At 57.8% G+C, this 17,609-nt stretch overlaps 1 protein-coding gene across 1 annotated transcript in view; it reads right to left on the bottom strand.

Annotated features, from left to right (window-relative positions):
- Window positions 1-1,414: 1,414 nt before the first annotated feature.
- The window catches only part of slc25a10a (solute carrier family 25 member 10a), a 29,254-nt gene continuing 13,059 nt past the window's right edge, over window positions 1,415-17,609 (bottom strand). The window contains exons 3-11 of the mRNA XM_073026338.1: window positions 17,486-17,600; window positions 17,218-17,266; window positions 16,183-16,222; window positions 14,464-14,509; window positions 12,536-12,606; window positions 11,619-11,711; window positions 7,498-7,575; window positions 6,027-6,083; window positions 1,415-5,327 (exon numbers count right to left, since the gene is read on the bottom strand). Of these exons, the coding sequence (XP_072882439.1) occupies window positions 5,226-5,327; window positions 6,027-6,083; window positions 7,498-7,575; window positions 11,619-11,711; window positions 12,536-12,606; window positions 14,464-14,509; window positions 16,183-16,222; window positions 17,218-17,266; window positions 17,486-17,600 (651 nt within the window). The 3' untranslated portion in view covers window positions 1,415-5,225. The remainder of the gene's footprint in view (window positions 5,328-6,026; window positions 6,084-7,497; window positions 7,576-11,618; window positions 11,712-12,535; window positions 12,607-14,463; window positions 14,510-16,182; window positions 16,223-17,217; window positions 17,267-17,485; window positions 17,601-17,609) is intronic.

Here is a 17,609-nt window from a genome sequence, read left to right as displayed (position 1 = left end):
TTTGCCCCCCCCCCCACAACAGTATCCAGAGTGGTAACTTATTATTGAGGGGAATTCCCCCAGAGGTACTCTGAACTGGCTGCCCATTCCCTTCCCCTCTCCTGACAGGCACCCAGGCGCTTGCCTCCTGCTATTTAGGGATGACTACCCCCCTGTAGCTCCCATCTATCCATCTCCCCAGCTCCAGTTCCTTAACGCCGTCTCTAAGGAGCTGCAGCTGTAGTTAGTCAGGAGGCCAATCCCATTCCTGCCATCAGAATTCCATTATTAGTTATTTGGGGAAAAAATAAAGATATATACTAAAGTTATTTTGAACTCCATGGAGCATGTGGGGATCTTCCAATATCCAGGCAATCTTTCTTTCTTTTTTTTTTTATAAAGACAGGGATGTTAAGGGGGGAAGGGTTAAGAGGAGGGCTGATATTAATTTTCATTACTCTATTATTCTATGTAATTCTCTTTAAAATTTAATAATATATATATATATATAAAGAATTCCATGATGCAAGCACTTGGGAAATAGTTACCAAGGTGAAGGAACCATTAAGAAAACCTCTCCCCCTACCTTCTGTTGCAGAAGTACACACACACAGCATGGTAGTGTAGCGGCTAACACAACATTACTACAGGACCTGTGACCCAAGTTCAGTTCCCGACGCTGTCTGTAAGGAGTTTGCATGTTCTCCCCGTGACCTCGTGGGTTTCCTCCAGCTGCCCTGGTTCCCCATCCCCCCAATCCCAGACATACAGGGTGTGATTGGGCTCATCTGGGCAGAAGGACCCGTTACAGTGCTCTGTCTCCAAATAACTACATACCTGATACACCGACGCACTGAATCCTAACCCCAACTTGATCGGGATTCAGACACTGACCAGGCGATTCCGCGAGCGAGGGTCCTACCCTTTCAATCTCATCGTTGGGACCGAGGAACAGGACTGGGTCATGCTATCAAGCACTGGGTGTGAATACCAGCCACTAGACACATTATGAACAGACACTCCCACACCCAGTGTCACCTTAACGTGCATACAATCTATCTATAATCATCTACGGCCGAACTCAGCTACTTGTACATCATTTCAAAGAACTGCGTTGATTTTTTAAAAATTGTGTTCTTCATGCTAATTGTGGTTTTCCTGCGGCATCCGATCCGGTGTAACAATCACTCTGTTCTCCTTAATCTCAAATCTTCAAACAGCTCAAAGTGTAAAGAAAACTTAAAAACAGACTAAATTAAATTATTCTTTATAAAATCTAGTTTTTTACCTCACTACTTAACCAAGAGGAGGAATCAGAGACGTGGTCTGTTGACTTTGGCCAGTTTTTTTAAAGTTGGTCCGGGACGGTTCACGACTGAAATACTTCAACCAATCGTGGGCATCAGTTTATCCAACGAGGAAAAACTCAAAGACATTCCCATTTTAATACAGACTTTATTGTAAAATATATTCCTATTAGACATTGATAGTGAATGCCCTAGTCTTACACAGAGCAATTAACATTGCAATTAGTCAATCTTAATTATAAATTAGTAATTAGACATTTGTTCATTCGGGTCCCTATCTGCATCCACAGCCCGGGCCCCTACGACCAGCACTCGAACAGGACCGTGCTCAGCCACCGCTGACAACAACCCTCCACCCCCACGGCACTGATGGAGTGCTGCAGCGCCCAAGGTGCTGTCACTGGGCACGGACATGAATCGGAGGCCTTCACTCAGTAGATGACACACAAAGGTTGCGGGGTGAAGGCAGGAGAATGGGGGATCGAGCGGGATAATAAATCAGCCATGACTGAATGGCAGACCAGGCTCGATGGGCCAAATGGCCCAATTCTGCTCCCAAGCCTCATGTTGTTTTACGTCGTCAAGAGATATCCCACAGAGTTCCCAGTTCTGGACACAGCACCGGATGACGACTGTGAGACCTTTAGGGAAGATGTAGATTTGCTGAACAGTTTCTATAGTTCTGAGGGGTTGTGGTTATAGAATTATACAAACACGGGCCCCTCGGTGGCTGTGTTGTAGCGCTGAGGGGTTGTGGTTATAGAATTATACAAACACGGGCCCCTCGGTGGCTGTGCTGTAGCGCTGAGGGGTTGTGGTTATAGAATTATACAAACACGGGCCCCTCGGTGGCTGTGTTGTAGCGCTGAGGGGTTGTGGTTATAGAATTATACAAACACGGGCCCCTCGGTGGCTGTGTTGTAGCGCTGAGGGGTTGTGGTTATAGAATTATACAAACACGGGCCCCTCGGTGGCTGTGTTGTAGCGCTGAGGGGTTGTGGTTATAGAATTATACAAACACGGGCCCCTCGGTGGCTGTGTTGTAGCGCTGAGGGGTTGTGGTTATAGAATTATACAAACACGGGCCCCTCGGTGGCTGTGTTGTAGCGCTGAGGGGTTGTGGTTATAGAATTATACAAACACGGGCCCCTCGGTGGCTGTGTTGTAGCGCTGAGGGGTTGTGGTTATAGAATTATACAAACACGGGCCCCTCGGTGGCTGTGTTGTAGCGCTGAGGGGTTGTGGTTATAGAATTATACAAACACGGGCCCCTCGGTGGCTGTGTTGTAGCGCTGAGGGGTTGTGGTTATAGAATTATACAAACACGGGCCCCTCGGTGGCTGTGCTGTAGCGCTGAGGGGTTGTGGTTATAGAATTATACAAACACGGGCCCCTCGGTGGCTGTGCTGTAGCGCTGAGGGGTTGTGGTTATAGAATTATACAAACACGGGCCCCTCGGTGGCTGTGTTGTAGCGCTGAGGGGTTGTGGTTATAGAATTATACAAACACGGGCCCCTCGGTGGCTGTGCTGTAGCGCTGAGGGGTTGTGGTTATAGAATTATACAAACACGGGCCCCTCGGTGGCTGTGTTGTAGCGCTGAGGGGTTGTGGTTATAGAATTATACAAACACGGGCCCCTCGGTGGCTGTGCTGTAGCGCTGAGGGGTTGTGGTTATAGAATTATACAAACACGGGCCCCTCGGTGGCTGTGCTGTAGCGCTGAGGGGTTGTGGTTATAGAATTATACAAACACGGGCCCCTCGGTGGCTGTGCTGTAGCGCTGAGGGGTTATGATTATAGAATTATACAAACACGGGCCCCTCGGTGGCTGTGTTGTAGCGCTCCAGGACTCTGTCTTCTGGAAGAGCCATGGATTGTTCCCATTGGTCGAGGGCTCCAGGACATAAGGTTTGGTGAAAGAACCACAAGAAACAGGGTTTTCGATTTGTTTCACACACACACAGTGACAGGAGGGGATTAAGAGGAAACAGGGTGGCATTTCCAAGGGAACGAATTTGCAGGGCGTTGGGGGAAAGAGGCCAGGAGGGTGGGACTAACTGGGAGCCAGGACAGGTTCAAAAGGCAGAATGGCCTCCTCCTGTCCCACACTATCCTTGCCGAAAGAGCCGAGTAACAGGCCCTTCAGCCCATCACAGTCGTGCGCACCTCTGGCCGTCTACAGGTTCTCCTCCAATACCCACAGGAAGAGTCGATGTGTTCAGGTATATAGATGGCGTGGAGAGGTGGGGCCACTCTCCTCAGAGGTGAATCGAGGGAAGCATTCCAATTATAACGGGCTTTAAAGGAGTCAGAGGAGAAATTAAAATGGTAGTGAGGTCAGAGTGGGGGTCATATACGACAGTGATAACCTGATTGAACAGCTGAGGCTGGAGGAGGGAGAGGAGGACATTGATCACAGAACGATCATCGGCACTGCGACATCATCAGGGAATCGTGCATCGCGGTTTGGGAACGACGTGGGTCAGGGGCAAGGTGAACCCAGAAATGTGCCTCCTTCACCTCGGGAAAGCGAAGCACAGCAGATGCCGAAAGTCCGAAATAAAATCAGGAGTGCTGGAAACATTCAGCAAGGCCAGGCAGCATCCGCGAGGGAGGAACAGGTTTCAAACTCCAGCCAGTGGGCCTCCCCCCCCCCCCCAGAGGAAAGGTTAACTCGTTTCTCTCTCCGCAGATGCTGCTAAGCGTTTGCGTCCAAATGTCCCCACGGCTACCACCTCCAGACAGACTGGTTCCATCTGCTCACGGGTTCCCCAGTCCCTGAAATTCCCACTGGCCGTCACGGTGTAACGGGACTGTCAGCCCGCCCCTTCCCATTACGAGCCCGAGTGCAGCCCTAGACCATGAGGTTGAGGGTACGGTACCTATCAGGAGGAGTCTGTTCCACCCACACCACCCTCCTCCTCTGGGCAAGTGGGTGGGGAGAGAGGCCGAGGACCAGGCCAGTCCGGAAAAACACGGAAAGGAGACGTGCAGATAGGATGGGGAAGCTCCAAGTTAATAAAACCACAGAGAACCATCGGTTTAACGGGAAGGAAGGCAAACAACGCCGGCGTCCGTCAATGAGTGGTAGTTTCAAAAGTCCGACAAAAGAGAGTTCAGATTTAACGGCTCTGGGCCCGTGTGGCTGCCCCATTTCCCAACGGGAAGGCACTTTCACGCTGAAACGTTCTTCAGCCAACCAAATCACAGCCGGAGTTTCCACACTGACCTCAGAACACGCGCAAGGGAAGTTGCAGTCACTGTGGCAAAATACTTGACGAAGTCCCGAGCACCAGCTTCGGGTCGAGGAGGCTCTCTAATGCAGTGACGGGGGGGGGGGGGGGCAGAGGAGAGGTAAAGACCAACACAGAGACCATGCTTGCATGTTGAATCACAACATCAGGTCCCAGGAGACGAGGGTCAGGTGGTGGAGATCCTTGTTTGACGAAGGAGTGGGGAACCCCAGGGGTAGGGTGGAGTGGGGAGGGTGTGGGAGGGGGGAGGGTGGAGTGGGGAGGGTGTGGGGGGGGGGAGGGTGGAGTGGGGAGGGTGTGGGGGGGGGAGGGTGGAGTGGGGAGGGGGAGTCCACAGACCAAGAACCACCCCCATCAAGTCAAATCACAAATTCCAGTTGCACAGGCAGATCCCGTCAGCCTAGGGCCCGGAGCCAATGTCCTGAAGGTCGAGGGAGGATTGACAGGCAAAGGAAGGGGTGTGGACACGTGGGAGCAGGGGGACATTGGACTAGGGGCCAACGTGGGCTCAAATTCACATACCCAGGCCTGAGATCCCACCCACTTCCCCCAGGGTAGGGCGGCAGCCATCTTGTCCTGTTCGATTCAGATTTAGTGCAGGGAACTGCCCATCCCACCCTGGGCAGGGGGGGGTTTGAGGGTGGCTGGGGGGGCTATTGAGGTGGGGGCGGGGGAGTTCTCTGTCTCAGGCCGGTACCAGGACCCCAAAGTGACTCCTGAGCTGTTCCAGGAAGACGAAGGTGAGCACGGTGTGAGGCACCAGGCGGATAGCAGCGGGGACAAAGCCCTGGGGGAGAAAGAGCCGGAAACTGAGGTCAGACACCACCTGAGGGGACCACAGATAGACCCCTCCCCTCCCACCCCCAGAACCCCTCCGCCCATCTCAACGTCTGGCCTACTTCTCCACAAAGTCCACCAGCCCCACCACAAGCCACTCCGCAAGTACATCCTCATTCACTCTAGCGGTACCACCCCCCACACACCCCAACAGCCCCCCCAGCTCTTCTCACATCTCCTTGACCCCTCTCATCCCTCCTCATCCACCTATCCCTCGACCCACAAGATATAGGAGCAGAACTAGGCCATTTGGCCCATCAAGTCTGCTCCACCATTTCACAATGGCTGATCCATTTTTTTATCTTCCCCTCCTCAACACCATTTCCCAGCCTTCTCCCCGTAACCTCTGATGCCATGTCCAATCAAGAACCTATCAATCCCAGTGGAGGGATTCCATCCCTCGATTCCTCCAATCACACCTCTTCCACCCCACCCTCTATCATTCTGACCTCATGCATCCATTACACCTCTCCTCAACATTAGACCCCCTCCACAACCCTTCAACTGCCCTCCCATTCCCCCCCACCTTCCATGTCCTCTTTTACGGCCCCACCCTGCCCTTGCCCCACGACGCAGGCCCTCCGAGCTCCGGGATACACCCTACCCCGGTCAGACCGCACCCCACCCACCACCCCGAACCCCAGCTCACCTTGTAGAAGCCCAGCGGACCCAGACGGGAAGTCTCCAGCAGACAGTGCCCCACCCCCTGGGGGAAACAGAGACAGCGTTCCAAGTCTGGTATCGACTGACTGACAGGCGCCCCTCCACCCCAGCACGAGTGAACCAACTACCCCCAGGATCAAGACCAGAAGGAAACTTAGGGAACAAGCAGGACTGAGGTTTTTAACTGAAGAATTGACCAAGAGGACTGACAAGGGCCAGTTGTTAGATGTCATCTACACAGATTTTAGCAAGGTCTTAGAAACATTGAAAACCTACAGCACAATACAGGCCCTTCGGCCCACAAAGCTGTGCTGAACACGTCCCTACCTTAGAAATTACTAGGCTTGCCCGTAGCCCTCTGTTTTTCTAAGCTCCATGTACCTATCCAGGAGTCTCTTAAAAGACCCTATCATATCTGCCTCCACCACCGTCGCCAGCAGCCCATTCCACGCACTCCCCACTGAGTAAAAAACTTATCCCCGACATCTCCTCTGTTCCTTAAACCTGTGTCCTCTCATGCTAGCCATTTCAGCCCTGGGAAAAAGCCTCTGACTATCCACACAATCAATGCCTCTCATCATCTATCAGGTCACCTCTCAACCTCCGTCACTCCAAGGAGAAAAGGCCGAGTTCACTCAACCTATTCTCACAGGGCATGCTCCCTAATCCTGGCAACAACCTTGAGAAGATCCCAAACCCCCCCACCCACCGCTCGATCCCTCCATTCCCCTCCCAAACCCTCCTAGGATGGGCTGAAACTGGATTGATGCAAATGTTCTTTCTTACATCATTTCTGCTTAACGATGCTGACTGCAGCCAGCGGTGCTGTTGCCCCCAAGTTTCCCACTGCGCCTGTGCACAGACGTACTTGTGTAGGTGACAGTAAACTGAACTTTGAGAGTGCGGACCAGCCTCCGAGTTGCTCACGTTGTACGTTTATTGACCTCCAGACACGTCCGACTACCACCTCTCCCTGCCCAGTCAGATGCCCCCTTCCCCCGGTCACACAACACGTGCCCCCACGTTCTCAAGATTCCTTCTGCCTCTGCAGAACAAGCTCACGTATCTTCCCCCGTCAAAAACTGGAACCATTACCCCGCTTCTCCCTCCATGGGCTCTGGCTGACCCCAGCGAGCATTTTCAGGCGTTCCCAACCCAGGGCCTGCGGACTCTGCGGTTAAATGCGAGGCTCAATGGCATGTACTGGGGAGGCTCACTTCAGGGGAGGTGGCCATTTGGCCCATCGAGCCCATGATGTCCCTTCAGCTGGCCCTGGCTCTGGAACATCACCACATTAGCTGGATATTTCAGGGCTGACCCGGGTAACCTGTTGTTCCATGCCAGGGTCGTCTGTCCACAGGGACGACTAGCCAAGCCCGAGACCACAGAATACAGACCCTCCCACCGGCTCCCGACAGCACGACGGAGCCTGGAACACATCCAGATCCGGACCTTACCTGATACTCTCCCTTGGCATTCATGAGCCGAGTCTTCAGGACGTCCAGGGGTTGGCAGAGGAACGTGGCACAGCCACCCTGTATCCGGAGAAAGGGTCGGAGTTAGAGAGGGGTCAGGACCCATACCCACACCACCGTGTCCGGAGAAAGGGTCGGAGTTGGAGAGGGGTCAGGACCCATACCCACACCACCGTGTCCGGAGAAAGGGTCGGAGTTGGAGAGGGGTCAGGACCCACACCCACACCACCGTGTCCGGAGAAAGGGTCGGAGTGAGAGAGGGGTCAGGACCCATACCCACACCACCGTGTCCGGAGAAAGGGTCGGAGTTAGAGAGGGGTCAGGACCCACACCCACACCACCGTGTCCGGAGAAAGGGTCGGAGTGAGAGAGGGGTCAGGACCCATACCCACACCACCGTGTCCGGAGAAAGGGTCGGAGTTGGAGAGGGGTCAGGACCCACACCCCACACCACCGTGTCCGGAGAAAGGGTCGGAGTGAGAGAGGGGTCAGGACCCATACCCACACCACCGTGTCCGGAGAAAGGGTCGGAGTTATAGAGGGGTCAGGACCCACACCCACATCACCGTGTCCGGAGAAAGGGTCGGAGTGAGAGAGGGGTCAGGACCCATACCCACACCACCGTGTCCGGAGAAGGGTCGGAGTTAGAGAGGGGTCAGGACCCATACCCACACCACCGTGTCCGGAGAAAGGGTCGGAGTTATAGAGGGGTCAGGACCCATACCCACACCACCGTGTCCGGAGAAAGGGTCGGAGTGAGAGAGGGGTCAGGACCCACACCCACATCACCGTGTCCGGAGAAAGGGTCGGAGTGAGAGAGGGGTCAGGACCCACACCCCACACCACCGTGTCCGGAGAAAGGGTCGGAGTTATAGAGGGGTCAGGACCCATACCCACACCACCGTGTCCGGAGAAAGGGTCGGAGTGAGAGAGGGGTCAGGACCCACACCCACACCACCGTGTCCGGAGAAAGGGTCGGAGTTAGAGAGGGGTCAGGACCCACACCCACACCACCGTGTCCGGAGAAAGGGTCGGAGTTATAGAGGGGTCAGGACCCACACCCACACCACCGTGTCCGGAGAAAGGGTCGGAGTGAGAGAGGGGTCAGGACCCGCACCCACATCACCGTGTCCGGAGAAAGGGTCGGAGTTATAGAGGGGTCAGGACCCGCACCCACATCACCGTGTCCGGAGAAAGGGTCGGAGTTATAGAGGGGTCAGGACCCGCACCCACATCACCGTGTCCGGAGAAAGGGTCGGAGTTATAGAGGGGTCAGGACCCGCACCCACATCACCGTGTCCGGAGAAAGGGTCGGAGTTATAGAGGGGTCAGGACCCGCACCCACATCACCGTGTCCGGAGAAAGGGTCGGAGTTATAGAGGGGTCAGGACCCACACCCACATCACCGTGTCCGGAGAAAGGGTCGGAGTTAGAGAGGGGTCAGGACCCGCACCCACATCACCGTGTCCGGAGAAAGGGTCGGAGTTAGAGAGGGGTCAGGACCCGCACCCACATCACCGTGTCCGGAGAAAGGGTCGGAGTTATAGAGGGGTCAGGACCCACACCCACACCACCGTGTCCGGAGAAAGGGTCGGAGTTAGAGAGGGGTCAGGACCCACACCCACACCACCGTGTCCGGAGAAAGGGTCGGAGTTAGAGAGGGGTCAGGACCCACACCCACACCACCGTGTCCGGAGAAAGGGTCGGAGTTAGAGAGGGGTCAGGACCCACACCCACACCACCGTGTCCGGAGAAAGGATCGGAGTTATAGAGGGGTCAGGACCCATACCCACACCACCGTGTCCGGAGAAAGGGTCGGAGTTATAGAGGGGTCAGGACCCACACCCACACCACCGTGTCCGGAGAAAAGGGTCGGAGTTGGAGAGGGGTCAGGACCCACACCCACACCACCGTGTCCGGAGAAAGGGTCGGAGTGAGAGAGGGGTCAGGACCCACACCCACACCACCGTGTCCGGAGAAAGGGTCGGAGTGAGAGAGGGGTCAGGACCCACACCCACACCACCGTGTCCGGAGAAAGGGTCGGAGTTATAGAGGGGTCAGGACCCACACCCACACCACCGTGTCCGGAGAAAGGGTCGGAGTGAGAGAGGGGTCAGGACCCACACCCACACCACCGTGTCCGGAGAAAGGGTCGGAGTTATAGAGGGGTCAGGACCCATACCCACACCACCGTGTCCGGAGAAAGGGTCGGAGTGAGAGAGGGGTCAGGACCCACACCCACATCACCGTGTCCGGAGAAAGGGTCGGAGTTGGAGAGGGGTCAGGACCCATACCCACACCACCGTGTCCGGAGAAAGGGTCGGAGTTAGAGAGGGGTCAGGACCCATACCCACACCACCGTGTCCGGAGAAAGGGTCGGAGTTATAGAGGGGTCAGGACCCACACCCACACCACCGTGTCCGGAGAAAGGGTCGGAGTTATAGAGGGGTCAGGACCCATACCCACACCACCGTGTCCGGAGAAAGGGTCGGAGTTAGAGAGGGGTCAGGACCCATACCCACACCACCGTGTCCGGAGAAAGGGTCGGAGTTATAGAGGGGTCAGGACCCACACCCACACCACCGTGTCCGGAGAAAGGGTCGGAGTTGGAGAGGGGTCAGGACCCACACCCACACCACCGTGTCCGGAGAAAGGGTCGGAGTGAGAGAGGGGTCAGGACCCACACCCACACCACCGTGTCCGGAGAAAGGGTCGGAGTTAGAGAGGGGTCAGGACCCACACCCACATCACCGTGTCCGGAGAAAGGGTCGGAGTGAGAGAGGGGTCAGGACCCACACCCACACCACCGTGTCCGGAGAAAGGGTCGGAGTTGGAGAGGGGTCAGGACCCATACCCACACCACCGTGTCCGGAGAAAGGGTCGGAGTTGGAGAGGGGTCAGGACCCATACCCACACCACCGTGTCCCGGAGAAAGGGTCGGAGTTGGAGAGGGGTCAGGACCCATACCCACACCACCGTGTCCGGAGAAAGGATCAGAGTGAGAGAGGGGTCAGGAATACTGTTCCAGCCCACCATGTCCAGAGACAAGGGTCAGTGCTACAGACAGGCGCAGCCGGGGCAGGAGACGGGCGGGGCAGGGCGCAACCGGGGCAGGAGACGGGCGGGGCAGGGCGCAACCGGGGCAGGAGACGGGGTGCAACCGGGACAGGAGACGGGGTGTAACCGGGACAGGAGACGGACGGGACGGGGTGTAACCGGGACAGGAGACGGGGTGTAACCGGGACAGGAGACGGGGTGTAACCGGGACAGGAGACGGACGGGACGGGGTGTAACCGGGACAGGAGACGGGGTGTAACCGGGACAGGAGACGGACGGGACGGGGTGTAACCGGGGCGGGAGACGGGGTGTAACCGGGACGGGGGACGGGGTGTAACCGGGACGGGGGACGGGGTGTAACCGGGACGGGGGACGGGGTGTAACCGGGACGGGGGACGGGGTGTAACCGGGACGGGGTGTAACCGGGACGGGAGACGGGGTGCAACCGGGACGGGAGACGGGGTGCAACCGGGATGGGGTGTAACCGGGACGGGAGACGGGGTGCAACCGGGACGGGGTGTAACCAGGACGGGAGACGGGGTGCAAACCGGGACGGGACGAGGTGTAACCGGGACGGGAGACGGACGGGACGGGGTGTAACCGGGACGGGGTGTAACCGAGACGGGAGACGGGGTGCAACCGGGACGGGAGACGGGGTGCAACCGGGACGGGGTGTAACCGGGACGGGAGACGGACGGGACGGGGTGTAACCGGGACAGGAGACGGGGTGCAACCGGGACGGGAGACGGGGTGTAATTGGGACAGGAGATGGGCGGGACGGGGTGTAACCGGGACGGCAGACGGGGTGTAACCGGGACGGCAGACGGGGTGCAACCGGGACGGCAGACGGGGTGCAACCGGGACGGCAGACGGGGTGCAACCGGGACGGCAGACGGGGTGCAACCGGGACGGGAGACGGGGTGTAACCGGGACGGGAGACGGGGTGCAACCGGGACGGGAGACGGGGTGCAACCGGGACGGGAGACGGGGTGTAACCGGGACAGGATTCGGGGTGTAACCGGGATGGGGTGCAGGGGGGTACTTACAGCAATGAAGCTGGACAGGAAGTGGGTGAAGACGTTGTCTGACAGGAATCCAGTGCTCAGCACAAGCTGCTTCGCCTGATCATAACAGGCCAACTGCGGGAGAAAGTCCGAGCAATTCAGTCACATCCCAAACGCACACCCCCGCTAGACAGCAGCCCAGATGGCTAGACGGCCCTAATCCCAGCCCCACCTGCAATTTCAGCCATGCACTGTAACAGCTGAGCCATAACTTGCGCAGAGACACCCGAACCAGAGAGTTAAACGCCTCCCCAGCCCAGGACCAGATGACCAGGTTTCACTGACTGTGGGGAGCTGGTCTCTCCCTCGCCCCATATGCCCCCGCACACCCCCCACCGGCCTAGGACAGTGTGGTGGAGGCAGAGAGACCCTTCCCCCTCAGCACGTCAGCTCCCCACCTTTCCTGCACTGCCCGCCCCCTCACGTTCCTACGGATCGGTGTGTCGGAGTCGGTCTGTTCACGTTACATTTCTGTTTCTCTGCCGGCGACCCTGCTCAAACCTCTCATCGATGAACTTGTGTCAACGACGACGACTTTGCAACTGCCTCGCTGACGAGCGGCCCAGTAGCGTAGTGACAGCGCCAGCAGTCCGGGTTCAATTCCCGCCTGTGAGGAGTCGGTACGCTCTCCCCGTGGGTCCCCGCCGGGCGCTCCAGTGTCCAAAGGCGTCCGTGTTCGGGTCAGTGAGCTGTGGACGTGTGCTGGTGCTGACCCCAGCGCATCCTCGGACTGAGCCGGCCGTCGTTGCAAACGACACAACGCACACGTGACAAGAAAATATAATCTTTAACAGAGAGAGACCCCCTCTCCCCACCTCCTGTCACTGAACACCACCCCCTCCTCGCCAGACACTCGATACCGACAGCCCTCCCCCCGGACACTCAATATCACTTCCTACCTGCCCAATGGTGACGAGGGCTCCTCGACTCGATGCCATGGTGGCGCCAGAGAACAATTTCTTCACACCCTCTGTGAGGGGAGAACGGCTGCTCAGTCAGGGCACCGGGAGTATCGCCCGCACCCCCACCCTCACATCACCCCCACCCTCGGTCAGGGCACCAGGAGTATCGCCCGCACCCCCACCCTCACATCACCCCCACCCCCACATCACCCCCACCCTCGGTCAGGGCACCAGGAGTATCGCCCGCACCCCCACCCTCACATCACCCCCACCCTCGGTCAGGGCACCGGGAGTATCGCCCGCACCCCCACCCTCACATCACCCCCACCCCCACATCACCCCCACACTCGGTCAGGGCACCAGGAGTATCGCCCGCACCCTCACATCACCCCCACCCTCAGTCAGGGCACCGGGAGAATGACCCACACCCCCACCCTCACATCACCCCCACCCCCACATCACCCCACCCTCGGTCAGGGCACCGGGAGAATGACCCACACCCCCACCCTCACATCACCCCCACCCCCACATCACCCCCACCCTCGGTCAGGGCACCGGGAGTATCGCCCACACCCCCACCCTCAGTCCTATCCTATCTCAGCTCCACTCACCCCTCCCACCCCAAATAAAAAACAACACACTCTCTCTGGTGAGAATCAGGAAGCACCCTGACTGGTTTTGCCACGGTCTGGGTCAGCAATCCCAGCGCACAGGAACGCAAGAGACGGCAGAGAGCAGTGTCCGCCCTCTCCACCGCGGACCAGGCGCCGGGTTAAGGCAGCAGCTTCCGTCAGGGATCTCCACCACATAGGCCATGCCTTCTCATCGTTACCACAGCCCACCTAAGTGTGTACACACACACACACACACACACACACACACTAATAAATTTACTTTGAGCACGGGTAAAGACCTTGTTTACAATCGGGCAGTAAACACAAAAGCCAGAAAGCTCAGACGGTTTCTACCCAACCGTCATCAGACCCTCGAACGGACCTTGTACGGTAAGATGGAATCTTGGTCTCACAATTCACCTTGTTATGGTTTTCTATCTTATTGTTCACCCGCACTGCACTCTTTCAGTCGATTTTACACTTTATTCTACTAGCTCGTCACTGTGTATTGATCTGATCTGTACGAACCATACTAAGACAAGTCTCTCACTGTATGTTGGTAATGCGTCAATATTAAACTAATACCAAATCTCTGTTCCCACCCCGTGCATGGGGTCCTGGCAGCTGAACAGCTGAGACTCTGCCCGAGTATCAGCAAGATCCCAGAATTTGGGGTGGGGGAGTGAAGCGAATGGTGGAGCACTCCTGCCCCCCAGTGGCTCCCAGTCCAACTGCAGCCTCCACAGAGCCTGAACATGGAACATTATACAGTACAAACATGAGGAAATCTGCAGACGCTGGGAATTCAAACAACACACACAAAATGCTGGTGGAACGCAGCAGGAGGCCAGGCAGCGTCTATAGGGAGAAGCACAGTCGACGTTAGGGTCTCGGCCCAAAACGTCAACAGTGCTTCTCCCTATAGATGCTGCCTGAACACAGTACAATGTGTGTGCTAATCTTTGAACCTACTCCAAGATTAATCAAACCCTTCCCTCCCAGACAATCCTCCATTTTCCTTTCGTCCATGTGCCAAAACTTTACAGTATTGCAGGACTCCAGCCCTGAGACTTCATTCACAACTCCCTGTACCCCATAAAGGAATTCGTGGTGACCCTGTAATACATGTCCTGACATGCAAGGATAGCTGAAGAAACTGCAAGTAATCTCGATGCCTCGACGTTGCATGGGCTAACCTGACTTTGAACACCTTCCCACCCGCACCGCTGCGGAAACACTGAGTGGCGAGGGGTGGGGATCGTGTGTCTCCCTTTTGCCGACCCACCTGGAGACGAGGGGGAAATCACTCACCTTCCTGGAAGACTCGGTAAATCCCGTCCAGTGCGTGTTTGTAGCTGCCGGGGAGAGAGGGGAAAACGGTGAGCCACTGTACACACAACCGCGCGCAGCACAGCCTGCGTTTCAACGGCGTCTGTCCCATCCCTGCCACAAGGTCACACAGCACCCGGGGATCTGCTTCCTACAGCGGACTCACTGCTGTCACGTGAGATCCCACTAACAGAGGCACAGGACACCGCAGACGCTGGAATCTAGAGCCAGAAACCACCTGCAGGGGTTATAGCAGGGCAGGCAGCATCTGGGGTGGGGAAGGAACCCACGTTTCGGGTCGAAACCCCGCATCGGGACTGAGAGAGAGACAGGAGACTATCAGGCTAGGGCGAGGCAGGGCCTGGTGATGATTGGGGGACTCAGGAGTGGGAAAAGATGATGGGCTTATCTCTTGCCCCCATCTCACCATCTCCCCTCTGTCCTTCAACCCAAATCACAGACAATTCATCTCCCAACCCACCCCCACTCCATCTGCCGAGTCACCAGCAGACGATTTGGGAGAAACGACTTCTGAACAAATTCCCACCGACCTGAGTGAGAACTCTTTTATAAAAGTTTATTCACATCACATATACACAACGTAGAAATTCAGTATTTACAAGACAGTAGGTATACTCAGAATTATGGTTACTAGCATCTATAAAACTGTCCATACTGTCTATAGACCTCTGCTCCCGAAAGTCCCCCACTGTACCCCTTGTGGCCACGCGCTCCCTCTCCAGGGGCAGCCGTGTGCACGAATGTATGCCTGGAAAAGGGGCAGCGCCCTCCACTTTCCGCTGCCTAGTCCCGTGAGCGGCCATCTTGGTCAGGCCCAGGAGTCAGCCTCTCGCCCCGGCCTCCTGCCGAACTGGGTGCCCGTATACGAGGAGCGCGGGACTAAAGTGCAGGCAGAAGCCCCATTCAGAAACTCAAAGGGCTGCAGCCTCTCACACTCCGCGTCAGCGAGGTACACCGACTCCTCCCGGCCATAGAATGGACAGCTGGTCAGGGGTGTCAGTGAACCTGTTCTACGGTACTGTCCGATGCAAACCCTTCCACTCCGGGTCCCCTCAGTGTCTCCAGGGGTGGGAGAATTGTGGGGTGACACCCAGGGTCTGTATACATCCTCCCCCACACGGAAAGGGCAGCTCGTCCAATGATACGGCTCTTTACCAGCTGCATCCCACTCATCTTCCATCCAGCTCCTCACCCTCCCCTACCTCCCGTCACTCACTCACTGCCACCCACCCATTCTCCCTCCACCCTACCCCTCACTACCTCCCCTCCATCTCTCCGAGTGACTGTATGGCACCCCCCCCCCCACCCGACCCGTCTCTTACTGGGGACCCATTGACGCCATAAGCAGCTGCTCTCTCCTCCCAACCATCCCGTACCCTTCTCTCCTCACCTGCCTCGAGGGAGGTAGGAAGGGTGGGTGGGTAGGTGTGGAGGGGTGAGCTGAGTTCCTCCCCCTCTCACTCTTATCCCTCTCCGTTCCACAGCCCAAACCACCACTTGCTCCTCCTGGGCAAGTCGACGGCAGGCATCGTCCCAGTGCACTGTTCCCCGTAGGGTCCAACCTGCCCAACCCCAGACCCTGAACTGCCCCCCTTCCCCCTCAGGGGAACTCATGCCGCACTGTCACCCGACAGCTTGGGCAGGCAGGAGGGCCAGGCGAGCCCGGCCGACACTCACTTCCTCCCGTAGGCTCGCCGGCAGCTTCACGTCGTTCTGCATCCTGCAAGGGAAGGGAGAGGCAGAGGGTCGGTTACAGGGTCCGAGTGCCCGTCGCAACCCTGGGGGTGGGGGAAAGCGGAACGAGACCATAGTCAGGGGACCGGGGAAACGCCCCCATCTACCCCACACGGGGAAAACTCTCGGGCAGCAGACAGCAGAGAGGAGGGAGTTCAAGCCCAGCCGAATCCCAGGAGCAGGGCACACTGGGAGGGAGGGAGAGGAAGGCTGAGGTCACCCCGCGAGGTTGCGGATAGCAGGGGGGCGCTGAGGGAGATTAACCAGCCCTGTCCCTGGACAGAACCAAGGGCAGGGGGTTGTGGGGCAAGGAGGGGGGTTCACAGCCATGAGGCTCGTAATGCCCCCTCAACTACCATCCCTGCCCTCCACCCGCTCCTCGTCTCTCTGTGGCCCCTGGGTCAGCGCTGACCACCAGCTGCTGTCCGAGGGTGCTGAAATCCAGGAGCTAGCGGGGGGGAGGTGCAGCAGGGTGGGGCGAGGGGTGGAGTGGGAGACGGAGCGAGGGAGGGGGTGGAGAGGGAGGTGGGGGGGGGGGAGGAGGGGGGGGGAGGCGGAGGGGGGGAGGCGGAGGGGGGGGAGGCGGGGGTGGGTAGGGGAGGGGGGGTAGGTGGAGGGGGGGGGTAGGTGGAGGGGGGGGTAGGTGGAGGGGGGGGTAGGTGGAGGGGGGGGGTAGGTGAGGGGGGGGTAGGTGGAGGGGGAGGAGGTGGAGGGGGAGGAGGTGGAGGGGGAGGAGGTGGAGGGGGGGGAGGTGGAGGGGGGGAGGTGGAGGGGGGGAGGTGGAGGGGGGGGAGGTGGAGGGGGGGGAGGTGGAGGGGGGGGAGGGGAGGGGGGGAGGTGGAGGGGGGGAGGTGGAGAGGGGGGAGGTGGAGAGGGGGGAGGTGGAGAGGGGGGAGGTGGAGAGGGAGGAGGTGGAGGGGGAGGAGGTGGAGAGGGGGGGGGAATGCCAAGCAAGGTTGGTGTCGCTGGCATCCCACTGACCTGACATTGACCATATCCGCCGGTGTGCCGACAAACCCCCCGGTGAAACCTGCGGGAACAGAAGTGGGTTAAAGCGGTTGCAGGGGTCGGCACAGAGATCGGAGAACTCACACCCAGCCCACGCGAGCGCAGCCGGACGGTAGGGAGAGGGAGCGAGGAGGAGCTCGGCCAAGGAGACACACGAACACCGGATACACGCATGCAGATACAGGGAGAAGGACACAAACAATAAATGGCGAGACGCAGAGAATGCCAGCCTCCAACTAACCTCCAAAGGCTCCCAGCAGAACTTTCTGGTAGAAGGGGAGGGAGCCGGTGTTACCTCTGGCCAGCCGGTCCCTCACTGTCTCATAAATAGCGAAGCGGGTCAGTGAGTAGGTGAGCTTCAGTGA

This window comes from Hemitrygon akajei, chromosome 22, assembly GCF_048418815.1.
Source record: "Hemitrygon akajei chromosome 22, sHemAka1.3, whole genome shotgun sequence".
NCBI lineage: Eukaryota > Metazoa > Chordata > Chondrichthyes > Myliobatiformes > Dasyatidae > Hemitrygon > Hemitrygon akajei.
The sequence above is the reverse complement of the archived record's forward strand: the minus strand, read 5'-3'. Positions and strand labels throughout refer to the sequence as shown.